The following is a 15,505-nucleotide window of genomic DNA, read 5'->3' as shown; positions in this document are numbered from 1 at the left end:
TATACACATCCTACTTCTATGAGATCCTCCAAGAAATTAAGCATCAGAAATTCTAAAATAAATACAGGATAAATGTGATCATCAGGATTTGAATCCTGGTAGGCTGAGGATACCACCGACCTCTAACACTCAACCCCGGGTTGGTTCACACACACACACACACAAAAAAAACAGTTACATATTGTAGCGTGCGTAAATCAACTAGTGTCCGTACACCACAAGTTTTGAGGCAGCAACGCTACTCTTTTTCTAATAACATTATATCCAGATTCTACATATTTTTCTAATCAAAATTGATATATGACATGTTAAATTTGGAGTTACAGTTTAGAAGATATGAGTATTTTAAAAAACATTTGATTTTGATATTTATTACGGGTTTAATGTCAGAAAAATCAGGGGGCTTTTTATAAAATAGCAGGATGGACTAAGAATACCTATTTCTTTTATTAGTAGGTATAGAGTAGTTGCAGCCTGCTCTTACTGTACCTAGCTACTAGTAATACTAGTACTTAGGGGGAAACTAATAGTCTTCCATTTGTAAAGTAAAATTTTATTGTGACTGTGGCCATACTTATGTTGCTGGTAATGGCAGAGCGACTTAGGGTGCGTTTGTATCTAAGGCAAAAACTAAACGAGCCTTGCTGGACAAGGTTAGGCGTTTGGTATGGACAGAAAAATCTAGCTTTTGGTGGCAATTAACCTAATAACCGCTGTCAAAACCTTGCTCCTAAAGTAGAGCCAATTTGGCTCGCCCGTGCGGGCAACCAACAGGCGCAAAAAAATCAATTCCACTTCCCTGTGCACTCGTAACATAACTCCCCTTCATGAGTGAGTCACCGTCCACGACGCGCCCACACCATTGGAGTTGTTTTATGTCATGTTATCCAGCGTATGACATGTTGCAACCAAACAACCAGGTTTGCTCTTACGAGCTCTTGCTCAGACCGGCTAAGGCCTTGTTCGGTTGTAGCAAAATTAATCCTCTAGTGGATTTAATCCTCTAGAGGATTGAGTGATCCCCGCTTGACACCAAAACTACTTGGGGACCAAATCCCTGCCAGTATGCAATCCACGTCACTCTTATGCATTCGGTTAGTCCCCAAGGGCACTGGATCACAGGGACAACAGTATTGATATAGATGTAGTGGTACATATAGATAACAACAATTCTCATGCAGTAATGACACAGATGCAGACTGAAGTGACAATAACACTGACAGTTTAAAACACTTATTATCCCAACAATAACAACAATTCTAAGATTTGAACAGGGCACAAATACTAACAAAAATAATAGCAATTTGGAGCATACATAATATATAATATGTTGAATAGACCACAAGAGCTTAATTATCAGTTCCTCCCAAATTCTTCCACGCTACAGTCAGTCGTTTCAGAAATAGTGTTTAGTTTCTCTACAAATATCACATGGACAAAACCCAGCGAATAGATATGAAGCCTTCCACTGAAAAGCACACACAAATAGATCCAAGTCGCGGCACCTTCGCTCTTCTTCCGGAGCATTCTTATGTAGAACTCCTGCTTTTTGAAACCATTCAAACCCAAAATTAGTTTGAGAGTGAAATACTTGGCAGTTTTATTTCCAGGAATGGAAACAATGAGAAAAACATACATAAATAGTAGGTAAATCAATCTCTATCCTCTGATCTATGTTAAAAGCATCCCTTTTTATTTTCTAGGGACAAGGCATCATAGCAGTTTAGAAATAGACAATTACTACAACCACAAGAAAATCAGCCTAGCCTAGCTACAACACAAGCACTTGTCAACCTGTGTCGATACATCAAGCAATCATTTGAAAAAAGGTTGTATTATTCAAGCAAAGTATTCCTATAACCAGTCAGTCTAATAGTTTGCAAAAGAACTTCATAAATATATTTAAAACAACTATCCATTTCAGCAGAAAATAATGTCTTTATAGCAGCAGCAGCAACAACAACATGGACTAAATGGCTAGCAAGGAGCTTAGTAACACGCACTAATTGAAAAGAGGAGTACCTGAGTTATTCCATTTCAGCTCTCAGCCACATAAGAGCAGTCTCCGGTCCGGCACTCACGAAAATCTCTCGGTTCTCGGGGATCTTGAAGACTCGGAAAGCCTTGACTTCTTCTTCAAGTGTGATCTCCATTGTTTTCAGCAGATCAATGCAGTTTTTGATAGAGTACTCATTCACGACCCTTGGCTTATTCCTCTCATCCTCCACCTGCTTCGTCCTTATGTCCAAGTACTTCTCCATCATTGCAGCCACATCACCATTCGCCCCCCTCCTTCTCTTTGGTTCCTTCTCTTCTCCATTTCTTGAGGGTGCAGTAGCCAAATTTGGTTGAGTTTTCTCGGGCTCCACATCAATGTTTTCTTGCACGTAAACCTCCTCAACATCTTCATCAATCTGCACCCTTTCTCCTCCAAGATTCTCACCATCAACTGATGTTTCTCCTTGATTCTTGCTAGCTCCTCCAAGATTCTCGAGATCTAATTGGGTTGAGCAATGTGATGACTCGATAGAGGTGAAGTTATATGTCCCTTTTGCAGTTTGGCCTACAAGTTAAAGTGACAATCAAATATAAGATTTCAAACTAGAAGAGTAAACAAACATAAAACAATGACATGAGTATATGAATGAAGTTGATAACTAACCATCATGCAATTCTCCCAAAGCTTCAAAAAGAGGGAAGGCTTTTGTCTTGAACTTTCCAGCTTTAGGGTGTGACTACATAGTTGACAAGAAAATGATATTAGAGCATGCAACAAGTAATGAAACTTTTAGGGAATAACAATGACATTCTTACTATGATGATGTTTTTCCAAAGTGGTGGATCCGCTAGAATCCCGCACTGCCGGTCGTCCCATGAAACGCCGCTTTGCTTCCTTATCTCTTTGATCATCTTGTATTCTCTTTTCAACTCTTTTTCCTTTTCTTGGATTTTCTTCTTCTCGTACCTAGCATAAGGATTCTTTTGGTGGAATTTCTTCACTATCGTATTCCATGCTTCTGAGCTCCATCCATTTTGACCCTTATGTTCAGGTGTATCATGCTCACGAAGCAAGTCCACAAGATCTTTCTCAAGGCTTGCATTCCACTGTGCTCTATCTTCTGCATTTCCACATTGTATGTTAATGTACCTTTTTCTATCTTAACTATTTTGGTTTTAAGCAAATAAAGGGGGTGTTTGTTTCAGGGACTTTTTAGTCCCAGAGACTAGAAAAAGTCCCTAAAAAGTCCCTAGAAACCAAACGGGAGGGACTTTTTCTACAGGGACTAGAAAAAGACTCTATTGGAGAGTCTTTTTTGATTAGTCCCTGGGACTAGAAAAAGTCCTAGGACTTCTGAAACAAACACCCCCAAAGTCCCGACAAGAGAAATAAAGTCACGGCTAGTTTATTACCTTTGGGAGACCCTCTCATCCTCTTTGTCACACTGCTTGTAGGAGGTGATGCTCTATCCCTTTCGATAGCTTTTTTGAGGAGGCTCAACCTTGGTGACCCTCGAGCAGTCATCATAGTGACTTCTGAACAATATTCATGACATGAACAACAGAAAAACAAACATAAACGTCTACACTATACTTATTACTACTACACTACAAATGAAAAGTTATGCATGTCGATAATCAGCCCACATTTGATGAGCAATGGCATCTCTAAGGTTGTCGCCTTCATGGTTGATTTGATGATTTTGAGGAATATCACCGTCAGGAAGATCAACAAAATTCATGAAGGTATATTGTTTGGTTGGTTATCTAACCAACGCTCATCTCCTTTTTCAGATCGGATGATGTTATGTAAGATTGCCGCCGCTGCTGGTAGCTTGACTTGGTTCTCTATTCGATGATGCGTGCCCACTTTTAGGATTGGGAACCGCTTCTTCAAGATTCCTAATCCCCGTTCGACGTGATTTCGTAACACGGCATGCCGGAGATTGAATAGCTCCCTGTGATTTTGGGGTCGACGGCGACTGCGTGCAAACTCCTTCAGATGGTACCGAACACCATGATATGGTGCCAAGAAGTAAGTGTTGGAAATATGCCCTAGAGGCAATAATAAATTGATTATTATTATATTTCCTTGTTCATCATAATCGTTTATTATCCATGCTAGAATTGTATTGATAGGAAACTCAGATACATGTGTGGATACATAGACAACACCATGTCCCTAGTAAGCCTCTAGTTGACTAGCTCGTTGATCAATAGATGGTTACGGTTTCCTGACCATGGACATTGGATGTCGTTGATAACGGGATCACATCATTAGGAGAATGATGTGATGGACAAGACCCAATCCTAAGCAAAGCACTAGATCGTGTAGTTCGTATGCTAAAGCTTTGCTAATGTCAAGTATCATTTCCTTAGACCATGAGATTGTGCAACTCCCGGATACCGTAGGAGTGCTTTGGGTGTGCCAAACGTCACAACGTAACTGGGTGATTATAAAGGTGCACTACAGGTATCTCCGAAAGTGTCTGTTGGGTTGGCACGAATCGAGACTGGGATTTGTCACTCCATGTAAGCGGAGAGGTATCTCTGGGCCCACTCGGTAGGACATCATCATATGCGCAATGTGACCAAGGAGTTGATCATGAGATGATGTGTTACGGAACGAGTAAAGATACTTGCCGGTAACGAGATTGAACAAGGTATAGGGATACCGACGATCAAATCTCGGGCAAGTACAATACCGCTAGACAAAGGGAATTGTATACGGGATTGATTAAGTCCTTGACATCGTGGTTCATCCGATGAGATCATCGTGGAACATGTGGGAGCCAACATGGGTATCCAGATCCCACTGTTGGTTATTGACCAGAGAACGTCTCGGTCATGTCTGCATGTCTCCCGAACCCGTAGGGTCTACACACTTAAGGTTCGATGACGCTAGGGTTATAAAGGAAGTTTGTATGTGGTTACCGAATGTTGTTCGGAGTCCCGGATGAGATCCCGGACGTCGTGAGGAGTTCCGGAATGGTCCGGAGGTAAAGATTTATATATGGGAAGTCCTGTTTTGGTCACCGAAAAAGTTTCGGGGTTTATCGGTAACGTACCGGGACCACCGGGAGGGTCCCGGGGGTCCACCAAGTGGGGTCACCTGCCCCGGGGGGGCACATGGGCTGTAGGGAGTGCTCCTTGGCCTACATGGGCCAAGGGCACCAGCCCCACTAAGGCCCATGCGCCTAGAAGGGGAGAGGGGGCAAACCCTAAGGGCATATGGGCCCTAAGGCCCATACACCCTGCGCCTCCCTCTCCTCCCCCCCTTGGCCGCCACCCCTTGGCCATCTAGGGCTGCCGCCCCCCCTAGGGGTGGGAACCCTAGAGGGGGTGCAGCACCTCCCCTTCCCCTATATATATGAGGCCTAGGGGGCTGCCCATAACACACGCGATTCAATCTCTCTTGGTGCAGCCCTGCGTCTCTTCTTCCTCCTCTTCTGTGGTGCTTGGCGAAGCCCTGCAGGATAGCCACGCTCCTCCATCACCACCACGCCGTTGTGCTGCTGCTGGATGGAGTCTTCCTCAACCTCTCCCTCTCTCCTTGCTGGATCAAGGCATGGGAGACGTCACCGGGCTGTACGTGTGTTGAACGCGGAGGTGTCGTCCGTTCGGCACTTGATCATCGGTGATTTGAATCACGACGAGTACGACTCCATCAACCCCGTTCACTTGAACGCTTCCGCTTAGCGATCTACAAGGGTATGTAGATGCACTCTCCTCCCCCTCGTTGCTAGTCTCTCCATAGATAGATCTTGGTGACACGTAGGAAATTTTTGAATTTCTGCTACGTTCCCCAACAGTGGCATCATGAGCTAGGTCTATTGCGTAGATTCTATGCACGAGTAGAACACAAAGTAGTTGTGGGCGTTGATTTTGTTCAATATGCTTGCCGTTACTAGTCTTATCTTTATTCGGCGGCATCGTGGGATGAAGCGGCCCAGATCAACCTTACACATACTCTTACGTGAGACCGGTTCCACCGACAAACATGCACTAGTTGCATAAGGTGGCTGGCGGGTGTCTGTCTCTCCCACTTTAGTTGGATCGGATTCGATGAAAAGGGTCCTTATGAAGGGTAAATAGCAATTGGCATATCACGTTGTGGTCTTTGAGTAGGTAAGAAACGTTCTTGCTAGAAACCCATAGCAGCCACGTCAAACATGCGAACAACAATTAGAGGACGTCTAACTTGTTTTTGCAGGGTATGCTATGTGATGTGATATGGCCAAAGGATGTGATGAATGATATATGTGATGTATGAGATGATCATGTTCTTGTAATAGGAATCACGACTTGCATGTCTTTGAGTATGACAACCGGCAGGAGCCATAGGAGTTGTCTTAATTTATTTATGACCTGCGTGTCAACATAAACATCATTTAATTACTTTACTTTATTGCTAAATGTTAGCTGTAGTAGTAGAAGTAATAGTTGGCGAGACAACTTCATGAAGACACGATGATGGAGATCATGATGATGGAGATCATGGTGTCATGCCGGTGACGATGATGATCATGGAGCCCCGAAGATGGAGATCAAAAGGAGAAAAGTGATGATGGCCATATCATGTCACTATTTGATTGCATGTGATGTTTATCATGTTTATACATCTTATTTGCTTAGAACGACGGTAGTAAATAAGATGATCCCTTACAACAATTTCAAGAAGTGTTCACCCCTAACTGTGCACCGTTGCGACAGTTCGTGTTTCGAAGCACCACGTGATGATCGGGTGTTAGATTCTAACGTTCACATACAACGGGTGTAAGACAGATTTACACACGCGAAACACTTAGGGTTAACTTGACGAGCCTAGCATGTACAGACATGGCCTCGGAACACAGAAGACCGAAAGGTCGAGCATGAGTCGTATAGAAGATACGATCAACATGAAGATGTTCACCGACGTTGACTAGTCCGTCTCACGTGATGATCGGACACAGGCTAGTTGACTCGGATCATGTAATCACTTAGATGACTAGAGGGATGTCTATCTGAGTGGGAGTTCATAAGATGAACTTAATTATCCTGAACATAGTCAAAAGGATTTTGCAAATTATGTCGTAGCTCGCGCTTTAGTTCTACTGTTTAGATATGTTCCTAGAGAAAAAATTAGTTGAAAGTTGATAGTAGCAATTATGCGGACTAGGTCCGTAAACTGAGGATTGTCCTCATTGCTTCGTAGAAGGCTTATGTCCTTAATGCACCGCTCAGTGTGCTGAACCTCGAACGTTGTATGTGGATGTTGCGAACATCTGACATACACATTTTGATAACTACGTGATAGTTCAGTTAAACGGTTTAGAGTTGAGGCACCGAAGACGTTTTTGAAACGTCGCGAAACATATGAGATGTTTCGAGGGCTGAAATTGGGATTTCAGGCTCGTGCCCACGTCAAGAGGTATAAGACCTCCGACGATTTTCTTAATCTGCAAACTAAGGGAGAAAAGCTCAATTGTTGAGCTTGTGCTCAGATTGTCTGAGTACAACAATCATTTGAATCTAGTGGGAGTTAATCTTCCAGATGAGATAGTGATGGTTCTCCGAAGTCATTACCACCAAGCTGCTAGAGCTTCGTGATGAACTATAATATATCAGGGACATATATGATGATCCTTGCGATATTCGTGATGTTTGACACCACGAAAGTAGAAATCAAGAAGGAGAATCAATTGTTGATGGTTAGTGAAACCACTAGTTTCAAGAAGGGCAAGGGCAAGAAGGGATACTTCGTGAAACGGCAAATCAGCTGCTGCTCTAGTGAAGAAACCCAAGGTTGAACCCAAACCCGAGACTAAGTGCTTCTGTAATAAGAGGAACAGCCACTGGAGCGGAATTACCCTAGATACTTGGTAGATGAGAAGGCTGGCAAGGTCGATAGAAGTATATTGATATACATTGTGTTGATGTGTACTTTACTGGTACTCCTAGTAGCACCAGGGTATTAGATACCGGTTCGGTTGCTAAGTGTTAGTAACTCGAAATAAAAGCTGCGGAATAAACGGAGACTAGCTAAAGGTGAGATAACGATATGTATTGGAAGTATTTCCAAGGTTGATCAAATATCGTACGCTCCCTCTACCATCGAGATTGGTGTTTGCGTTGAGCATAGACATGATTGGATTATGTCTATCGCAATACGGTTATTCATTTAAGGAGAATAATGGTTACTCTGTTTATTTGAATAATACCTTCAATGGTCTTACACCTAAAATGAATGGTTTATTGAATCTCGATCATAGTGATACACATGTTCATGCCAAAAGATAGTAATGATAGTACCACCTACTTGTGGCACTGCCACGTAAGTCATATCGGTATAAAATGCATGAAGAAGCTCCATGTTGATGGATCTTTGGACTCACTCATTTTTGAAAAGTTTGAGACATGCAAACCGTGTCTATTGGTGTATATGCATGAAGAAACTCCATGCAGATGGATCGTTTGGACTCACTTGATTTTGAATCACTTGAGACATGCAAATCATACCACATGGGCAAGATGACTGAAAGCCTCGGTTTCAGTAAAATGGAACTAGAAAGCAACTTGCTGGAAGTAATACATTTTGATGTGTACAGTCCAATGAGTGCTGAGGCGTGTAGTGGATATCGTTATGGTTTTACTTCACAGATGATTTGAGTAGATGTTGAGAATATTTACTTAATGAATCACGAGTCTGAATTATTGAAAGGTTCAAGTAATTTCAGGCTGAAGTTGAAAGATCGTCGTGACAAGAGGATAAAAGATCTATGATATGATTATAGAGATGAATATCTGAATTACGAGTTTGGCACAGAATTAAGACATTGTGGAAATTGTTTCACAACTAATACAGCCTGGAACACCATAGTGTGATGGTGTGTCCGAACATCATAACTGCACCCTATTGGATATGATGCATACCATGATGTTTCTTATCGAATTACCACAATAGTTTATGGGTTAGGCATTGGAGACAACCACATTCACTTTAAATAGGGCACCACGTAATTCCGATGAGATGACACCGTATGAACTATGGTTTAGAGAAACCTAAGCTGTCATTTCTTAAAGGTTTGGGGCTGCGATGCTTATGTGAAAAAATTTCAGGCTGATAAGCTCGAACCCAAAGCGGATAAATGCATCTTCATAGGACACCCAAAACAGTTGGGTATACCTTCTGCCTCAGATCCGAAAGCAATAAGGGATTGTTTCTAGAATCGGGTCCTTTCTCGAGGAAAAGTTTCTCTCGAAAGAATTGAGTGGGAGGATGGTGGAGACTTGATGATCGGATCAAGTCACTCCCAAACCTCGTCGGATGACAAGGATGCGTACTACTTCAGAGTGGTACATAATCCTGTCTTGGAAGTCATGTTGCTAGACAACAATGATCCTACGAGCTATGCAGAAGCAATGGTGGGCCTGGATTCCGATAAATGGCTCGAGGCCATATAATCCGAGAGAGGATCCATATATGAAAACAAAGTGTAGACTTTGGAAGAACTACTTGATGGTCGTAAGGCTGTTAGGTACAGATGGATTTTAAAAGGAAGACGGACAATGATGATAATTATCACCATTAAGAAAGCTCGACTTGTCGTTAAGATGTTTTCCGACAAGTTCAAGGAGTTGACTATGATGAGACTTTCTCACTCATAGCGATGCTAGGAGTCTGTTGGAATTATATTAGCGATTACTGCGTTATTTATGAAATCTTGCAGATAGGATGTCAAAACATTGTTTCCTCATGATTTTCTTGAGGAAAGGTTGTATGTGATACAACCGGAAGGTTTTATCAATCCTGAAAGATGCTAATAAGTATGCAAAGCTCCAGCAATCCTTCTAAGGACTGGAGTAAGCATCTCGGAGTTGGAATGTATGCTTTGATGAGATGATCAAAGATTTTGGTGTATACAAAGTTTATGAGAAACTTGTATTTCCAAAGAAGTGAGTTGGAGCACTATAGAATTTCTGATGAGTATATGTTGTTGACATATTAAGGATCAGAAATGATGTAGAATTTCTGGAAAGCATATAGGGTTATTTGGAAAGTGTTTTTCAATGGAAAGCCTAGATTAAGCTACTTGAACATTGAGCATCAAGATCTGTAAGGATAGATCAAAACGCTTAATGGTACTTTCAAATGAGCACATACCTTGACATGATCTTGAAGGTGTTCAAAATGGATCAGTCAAAGAAGGAGTTCTTGCCTGAGTTGTAAGGTATGAAGTTAAGACTTAAAGCTCGACCACGGCAGAATAGAGAGAAAGGACGAAAGTCGTCCCTTATGCTTAAGACATAGGCTCTACAGTATGCTATGCTGTGTACCGCACCTGAAGTGTGCCTTGCCATGAGTCAGTCAAGGGGTACAAGAGTGATCCAAGAATGGATCACAGGACAGCGGTCAAAGTTATCCTTAGTAACTAGTGGACTAAGGAATTTTTCTCGATTATGGAGGTGGTAAAAGAGTTCGTCGTAAAGGGTTACGTCGATGCAAGCTTAACACCTATCCGGATAGCTCTGAGTAGAGATACCGGATACGTATAATGGAGCAACAATTTAGAATAGCTCCAAGTAGAACAGTTATTTGGAATAGCTCCAAATAGAACGTGGTAGATACATCTAGGAGATGACATAGAGATTTGTAAAGCACACACGGATCTGAAAGGTTCAGACCCGTTGACTAAAACCTCTCTCACAAGCAACATGATCAAACCTAGAACTAATTGAGTGTTAATCACATAGTGATGTGAACTAGACTACTGACTCTAGTAAACTCTTGGGTGTTAGTCACATGGCGATGTGACCTGTGAGTGTTAATCACATGGCGATGTGAACTAGATTATTGACTCTAGTGCAAGTGGGAGATTGTTGGAAATATGCCCTAGAGGCAATAATAAATTGATTATTATTATATTTCCTTGTTCATGATAATCGTTTATTATCCATGCTAGAATTGTATTGATAGGAAACTCAGATACATGTGTGGATACATAGACAACACCATGTCCCTAGTAAGCCTCTAGTTGACTAGCTCATTGATCAATAGATGGTTACGGTTTCCTGACCATGGACATTGGATGTCGTTGATAACTGGATCACATCATTAGGAGAATGATGTGATGGACAAGACCCAATCCTAATCATAGCACTAGATCGTGTAGTTCGTATGCTAAAGCTTTGCTAATGTCAAGTATCATTTCCTTAGACCATGAGATTGTGCAACTCCCGGATACCGTAGGAGTGCTTTGGGTGTGCCAAACGTCACAACGTAACTGGGTGATTATAAAGGTGCACTACAGGTATCTCCGAAAGTGTCTGTTGGGTTGGCACGAATCGAGACTGGGATTTGTCACTCCGTGTAAGCGGAGAGGTATCTTTGGGCCCACTCGTGAAGGAAATATGCCCTAGAGGCAATAATAAAGTTATTATTTATTTCCTTATATCATGATAAATGTTTATTATTCATGCTAGAATTGTATTAACCGGAAACATAATACATGTGTGAATACATAGACAAACAGAGTGTCACTAGTATGCCTCTACTTGACTAGCTCGTTAATCAAAGATGGTTATGTTTCCTAACCATGAACAAAGAGTTGTTATTTGATTAACGAGGTCACATCATTAGTTGAATGATCTGATTGACATGACCCATTCCATTAGCTTAGCACCCGATCGTTTAGTATGTTGCTATTGCTTTCTTCATGACTTATACATGTTCCTATAACTATGAGATTATGCAACTCCCGTTTACCGGAGGAACACTTTGTTTACTACCAAACGTCACAACGTAACTGGGTGATTATAAAGGAGTATTACAGGTGGCTCCAAAGGTAGATGTTGGGTTGGCGTATTTCGAGATTAGGATTTGTCACTCCGATTGTCGGAGAGGTATCTCTGGGCCCTCTCGGTAATGCACATCACATAAGCCTTGCAAGCACTGCAACTAATATGTTAGTTGTTAGATGATGTATACGGAACGAGTAAAGAGACTTGCCAGTAACGAGATTGAACTAGGTATTGGATATCGACGATCGAATCCCGGGCAAGTAACATACCGATGACAAAGGGAACAACGTATGTTGTTATGCGGTCTGACCGATAAATATCTTCGTAGAATATGTAGGAGCCAATATGGGCATCCAGGTCCCGCTATTGGTTATTGACCGGAGACGTGTCTCGGTCATGTCTACATTGTTCTCGAACCGTAGGGTCCGCACGCTTAATGTTACGATGGCAGTTATTATGAGTTTATGCATTTTGATGTACCGAAGTTAGTTCGGAGTCCCGGATGTGATCACGGACATGACGAGGAGTCTCGAAATGGTCGAGACATAAAGATTGATATATTGGAAGCCTATATTTGGACATCGGAATTGTTCCGGGTGAAATCGGCATTTTACCGGAGTACCGGGGGGGGGGGGGGTTACCGGAACCCCCCGGGGGGTTATTGGGCCAACATGGGCCTTAAGGGAGAAGAGGAGAGGAGGCAAGAGGTGGCCGCGCGCCCCTCCCCTTCCTAGTCCGAATAGGACAAGGGAAGGGGGCCGGCGCCCCCCCCCCCCCCTTTCCTTCCTCTCTTCCTCCTATTCTCCCCCTTCTCTCCTAGTCCAACTAGGAGTCCTACTCCCGGTGGGAGTAGGACTCCCCTTGGCGCGCCACACCTTGGCCGGCCGCCTCCTCCCCTTGCTCCTTTATATACGGGGGCAGGGGGCACCCCAAGACACACAAGTTGATCCTTGAGATCGTTCCTTAGCCGTGTGCGGTGCCCCCTGCCACCATATTCCACCTCGATCATATCGTTGCAGTGCTTCCCCCCTTTCCTTCCTCTCTTCCTCCTATTCTCCCCCTTCTCTCCTAGTCCAACTAGGAGTCCTACTCCCGGTGGGAGTAGGACTCCCCTTGGCGCGCCACACCTTGGCCGGCCGCCTCCTCCCCTTGCTCCTTTATATACGGGGGCAGGGGGCACCCCAAGACACACAAGTTGATCCTTGAGATCGTTCCTTAGCCGTGTGCGGTGCCCCCTGCCACCATATTCCACCTCGATCATATCGTTGCAGTGCTTAGGCGAAGCCCTGCGTCGGTAGAACATCAAGATCGTCACCACGCCGTCGTGCTGACGGAACTCCTCCCCGAAGCTTTGCTGGATCGGAGCCCGGGGATCGTCATCGAGCTGTACGTGTGCTAAGAACTCGGAGGTGCCGGAGTAACGGTGCTTGGATCGGTCGGACCGGGAAGAAGACGTACGACTACTTCCTCTACGTTGTGTCAACGCTTCCGTTGCGATCTACAAGTGTACGTAGATCAGACTCTCCCCCTCGTTGCTATGCATCACCATGATCTTGCGTGTGCGTAGGAAATTTTTTGAAATTACTACGTTCCCCAACAGTGGCATCCGAGCCTAGGTTTTATGGTTTGATGTTATTTGCACGAGTAGAACACAAGTGAGTTGTGGGCGATACAAGTCATACTGCATACCAGCATGTCATACTTTGGTTTGGCGGTATCGTTGGACGAGACGACCCGGACCAACCTTACGCGTACGCTTACGCGAGACCGGTTCCCTCGACGTGCTTTGCACATAGATGGCTTGCGGGCGACTGTCTCTCCAACTTTAGTTGAACCGAGTGTGGCTACGCCCGGTCCTTGAGAAGGTTAAAACGGAGTCTATTTGACAAACTATCGTTGTGGTTTTGATGCGTAGGTGAGATGAGTTCTTGCTTAAGCCCGTAGAAGCCACGTAAAACTTGCAACAACAAAGTAGAGGACGTCTAACTTGTTTTTGCAGGGCATGTTGTGATGTGATATGGTCAAGGCATGATGCTGATTTTATTGTATGAGATGATCATGTTTTGTAACCAAGTTATCGGCAACTGGCAGGAGCCATATGGTTGTCGCTTTATTGTATGCAATGCAATCACGATGTAATGCTTTACTTTATTGCTAAGCGGTAGTGATAGTCGTGGAAGCATAAGATTGGCGAGACGACAACGATGCTACGATGGAGATCAAGGTGTCGCGCCGGTGACGATGGTGATCATGACGGTGCTTCGGAGATGGAGATCACAAGCACAAGATAATGATGGCCATATCATATCACTTATATTGATTGCATGTGATGTTTATCTTTTATGCATCTTATCTTGCTTTGATTGACGGTAGCATTATAAGATGATCTCTCACTAAATTATCAAGAAGTGTTCTCCCTGAGTATGCACCGTTGCGAAAGTTCTTCGTGCTGAGACACCACGTGATGATCGGGTGTGATAGGCTCTACGTTCAAATACAACGGGTGCAAAACAGTTGCACACGCGGAATACTCAGGTTATACTTGACGAGCCAAGCATATACAGATATGGCCTCGGAACACGGAGACCGAAAGGTAGAGCGTGAATCATATAGTAGATATGATCAACATAATGATGTTCACCGATGAAACTACTCCATCTCACGTGATGATCGGACATGGTTTAGTTGATTTGGATCACGTGATCACTTAGAGGATTAGAGGGATGTCTCTCTATGTGGGAGTTCTTAAGTAATATGATTAATTGAACTTAAATTTATCATGAACTTAGTACCTGATAGTGTCTTGCTTGTTTATGTTGATTGTAGATAGATGGCTCGTGCTGTTGTTCCGTTGAATTTTAATGCGTTCCTTGAGAAAGCAAAGTTGAAAGATGATGGTAGCAATTACACGGACTGGGTCCGTAACTTGAGGATTATCCTCATTGCTGCACAGAAGAATTACGTCCTGGAAGCACCGCTGGGTGCCAGGCCTGCTGCTGGAGCAACACCAGATGTTCTGAACGTCTGGCAGAGCAAAGCTGATGACTACTCGATAGTTCAGTGTGCCATGCTTTACGGCTTAGAATCGGGACTTCAACGACATTTTGAACGTCATGGAGCATATGAGATGTTCCAGGAGTTGAAGTTAATATTTCAAGCAAGTGCCCGGATTGAGAGATATGAAGTCTCCAATAAGTTCTATAGCTGCAAGATGGAGGAGAACAGTTCTGTCAGTGAGCATATACTCAAAATGTCTGGGTATAACAATCACTTGATTCAGATGGGAGTTAATCTTCCAGATGATTGCGTCATTGACAGAATTCTCCAATCACTGCCACCAAGCTACAAGAGCTTCATGATGAACTATAATATGCAAGGGATGAACAAGACTATTCCCGAGCTCTTCGCAATGCTGAAAGCTGCGGAGGTGGAAATCAAGAAGGAGCATCAAGTGTTGATGGTTAACAAAACCACTAGTTTCAAGAAAAAGGGCAAAGGGAAGAAGAAGGGGAACTTCAAGAAGAACGGCAAGCAAGTTGCTGCTCAGGAGAAGAAACCCAAATCTGGACCTAAGCCTGAAACTGAGTGCTTCTACTGCAAGCAGACTGGTCACTGGAAGCGGAACTGCCCCAAGTATTTGGCGGATAAGAAGGATGGCAAGGTGAACAAAGGTATATGTGATATACATGTTATTGATGTGTACCTTACTAATGCTCGCAGTAGC

The 15,505-nt window shown here is 43.3% G+C and overlaps 1 protein-coding gene across 1 annotated transcript; it reads right to left on the bottom strand.

The window, feature by feature from the left end:
- Positions 1-2,027: 2,027 nt before the first annotated feature.
- LOC123129822 (uncharacterized) lies at positions 2,028-3,526 on the bottom strand. The gene is made up of 4 exons (XM_044549831.1): positions 3,412-3,526; positions 2,815-3,119; positions 2,663-2,735; positions 2,028-2,563 (listed from the first exon to the last, which is right to left on the bottom strand). Exons 1-4 carry the CDS (start codon positions 3,524-3,526, stop codon positions 2,028-2,030), a joined length of 1,029 nt encoding a protein of 342 aa, XP_044405766.1.
- Between the last annotated feature and the right edge of the window lie 11,979 nt (positions 3,527-15,505).

This window comes from Triticum aestivum, chromosome 6A (genome assembly GCF_018294505.1).
Source record: "Triticum aestivum cultivar Chinese Spring chromosome 6A, IWGSC CS RefSeq v2.1, whole genome shotgun sequence".
NCBI lineage: Eukaryota > Viridiplantae > Streptophyta > Magnoliopsida > Poales > Poaceae > Triticum > Triticum aestivum.
The sequence above is the reverse complement of the archived record's forward strand: the minus strand, read 5'-3'. Positions and strand labels throughout refer to the sequence as shown.

Coding starts and splice junctions, on each gene's coding strand:
- LOC123129822 (XM_044549831.1), bottom strand. CDS start 3,526: ATGATGACTGCTCGAGGGTCACCAAGGTTGAGCCTCCTCAAAAAAGCT. Junction 3,120..3,411: donor GATGAGAGGGTCTCCCAAAG/GTAATAAACTAG, acceptor GTGGAAATGCAG/AAGATAGAGCACAGTGGAAT. Junction 2,736..2,814: donor TTTGGAAAAACATCATCATA/GTAAGAATGTCA, acceptor TCAACTATGTAG/TCACACCCTAAAGCTGGAAA.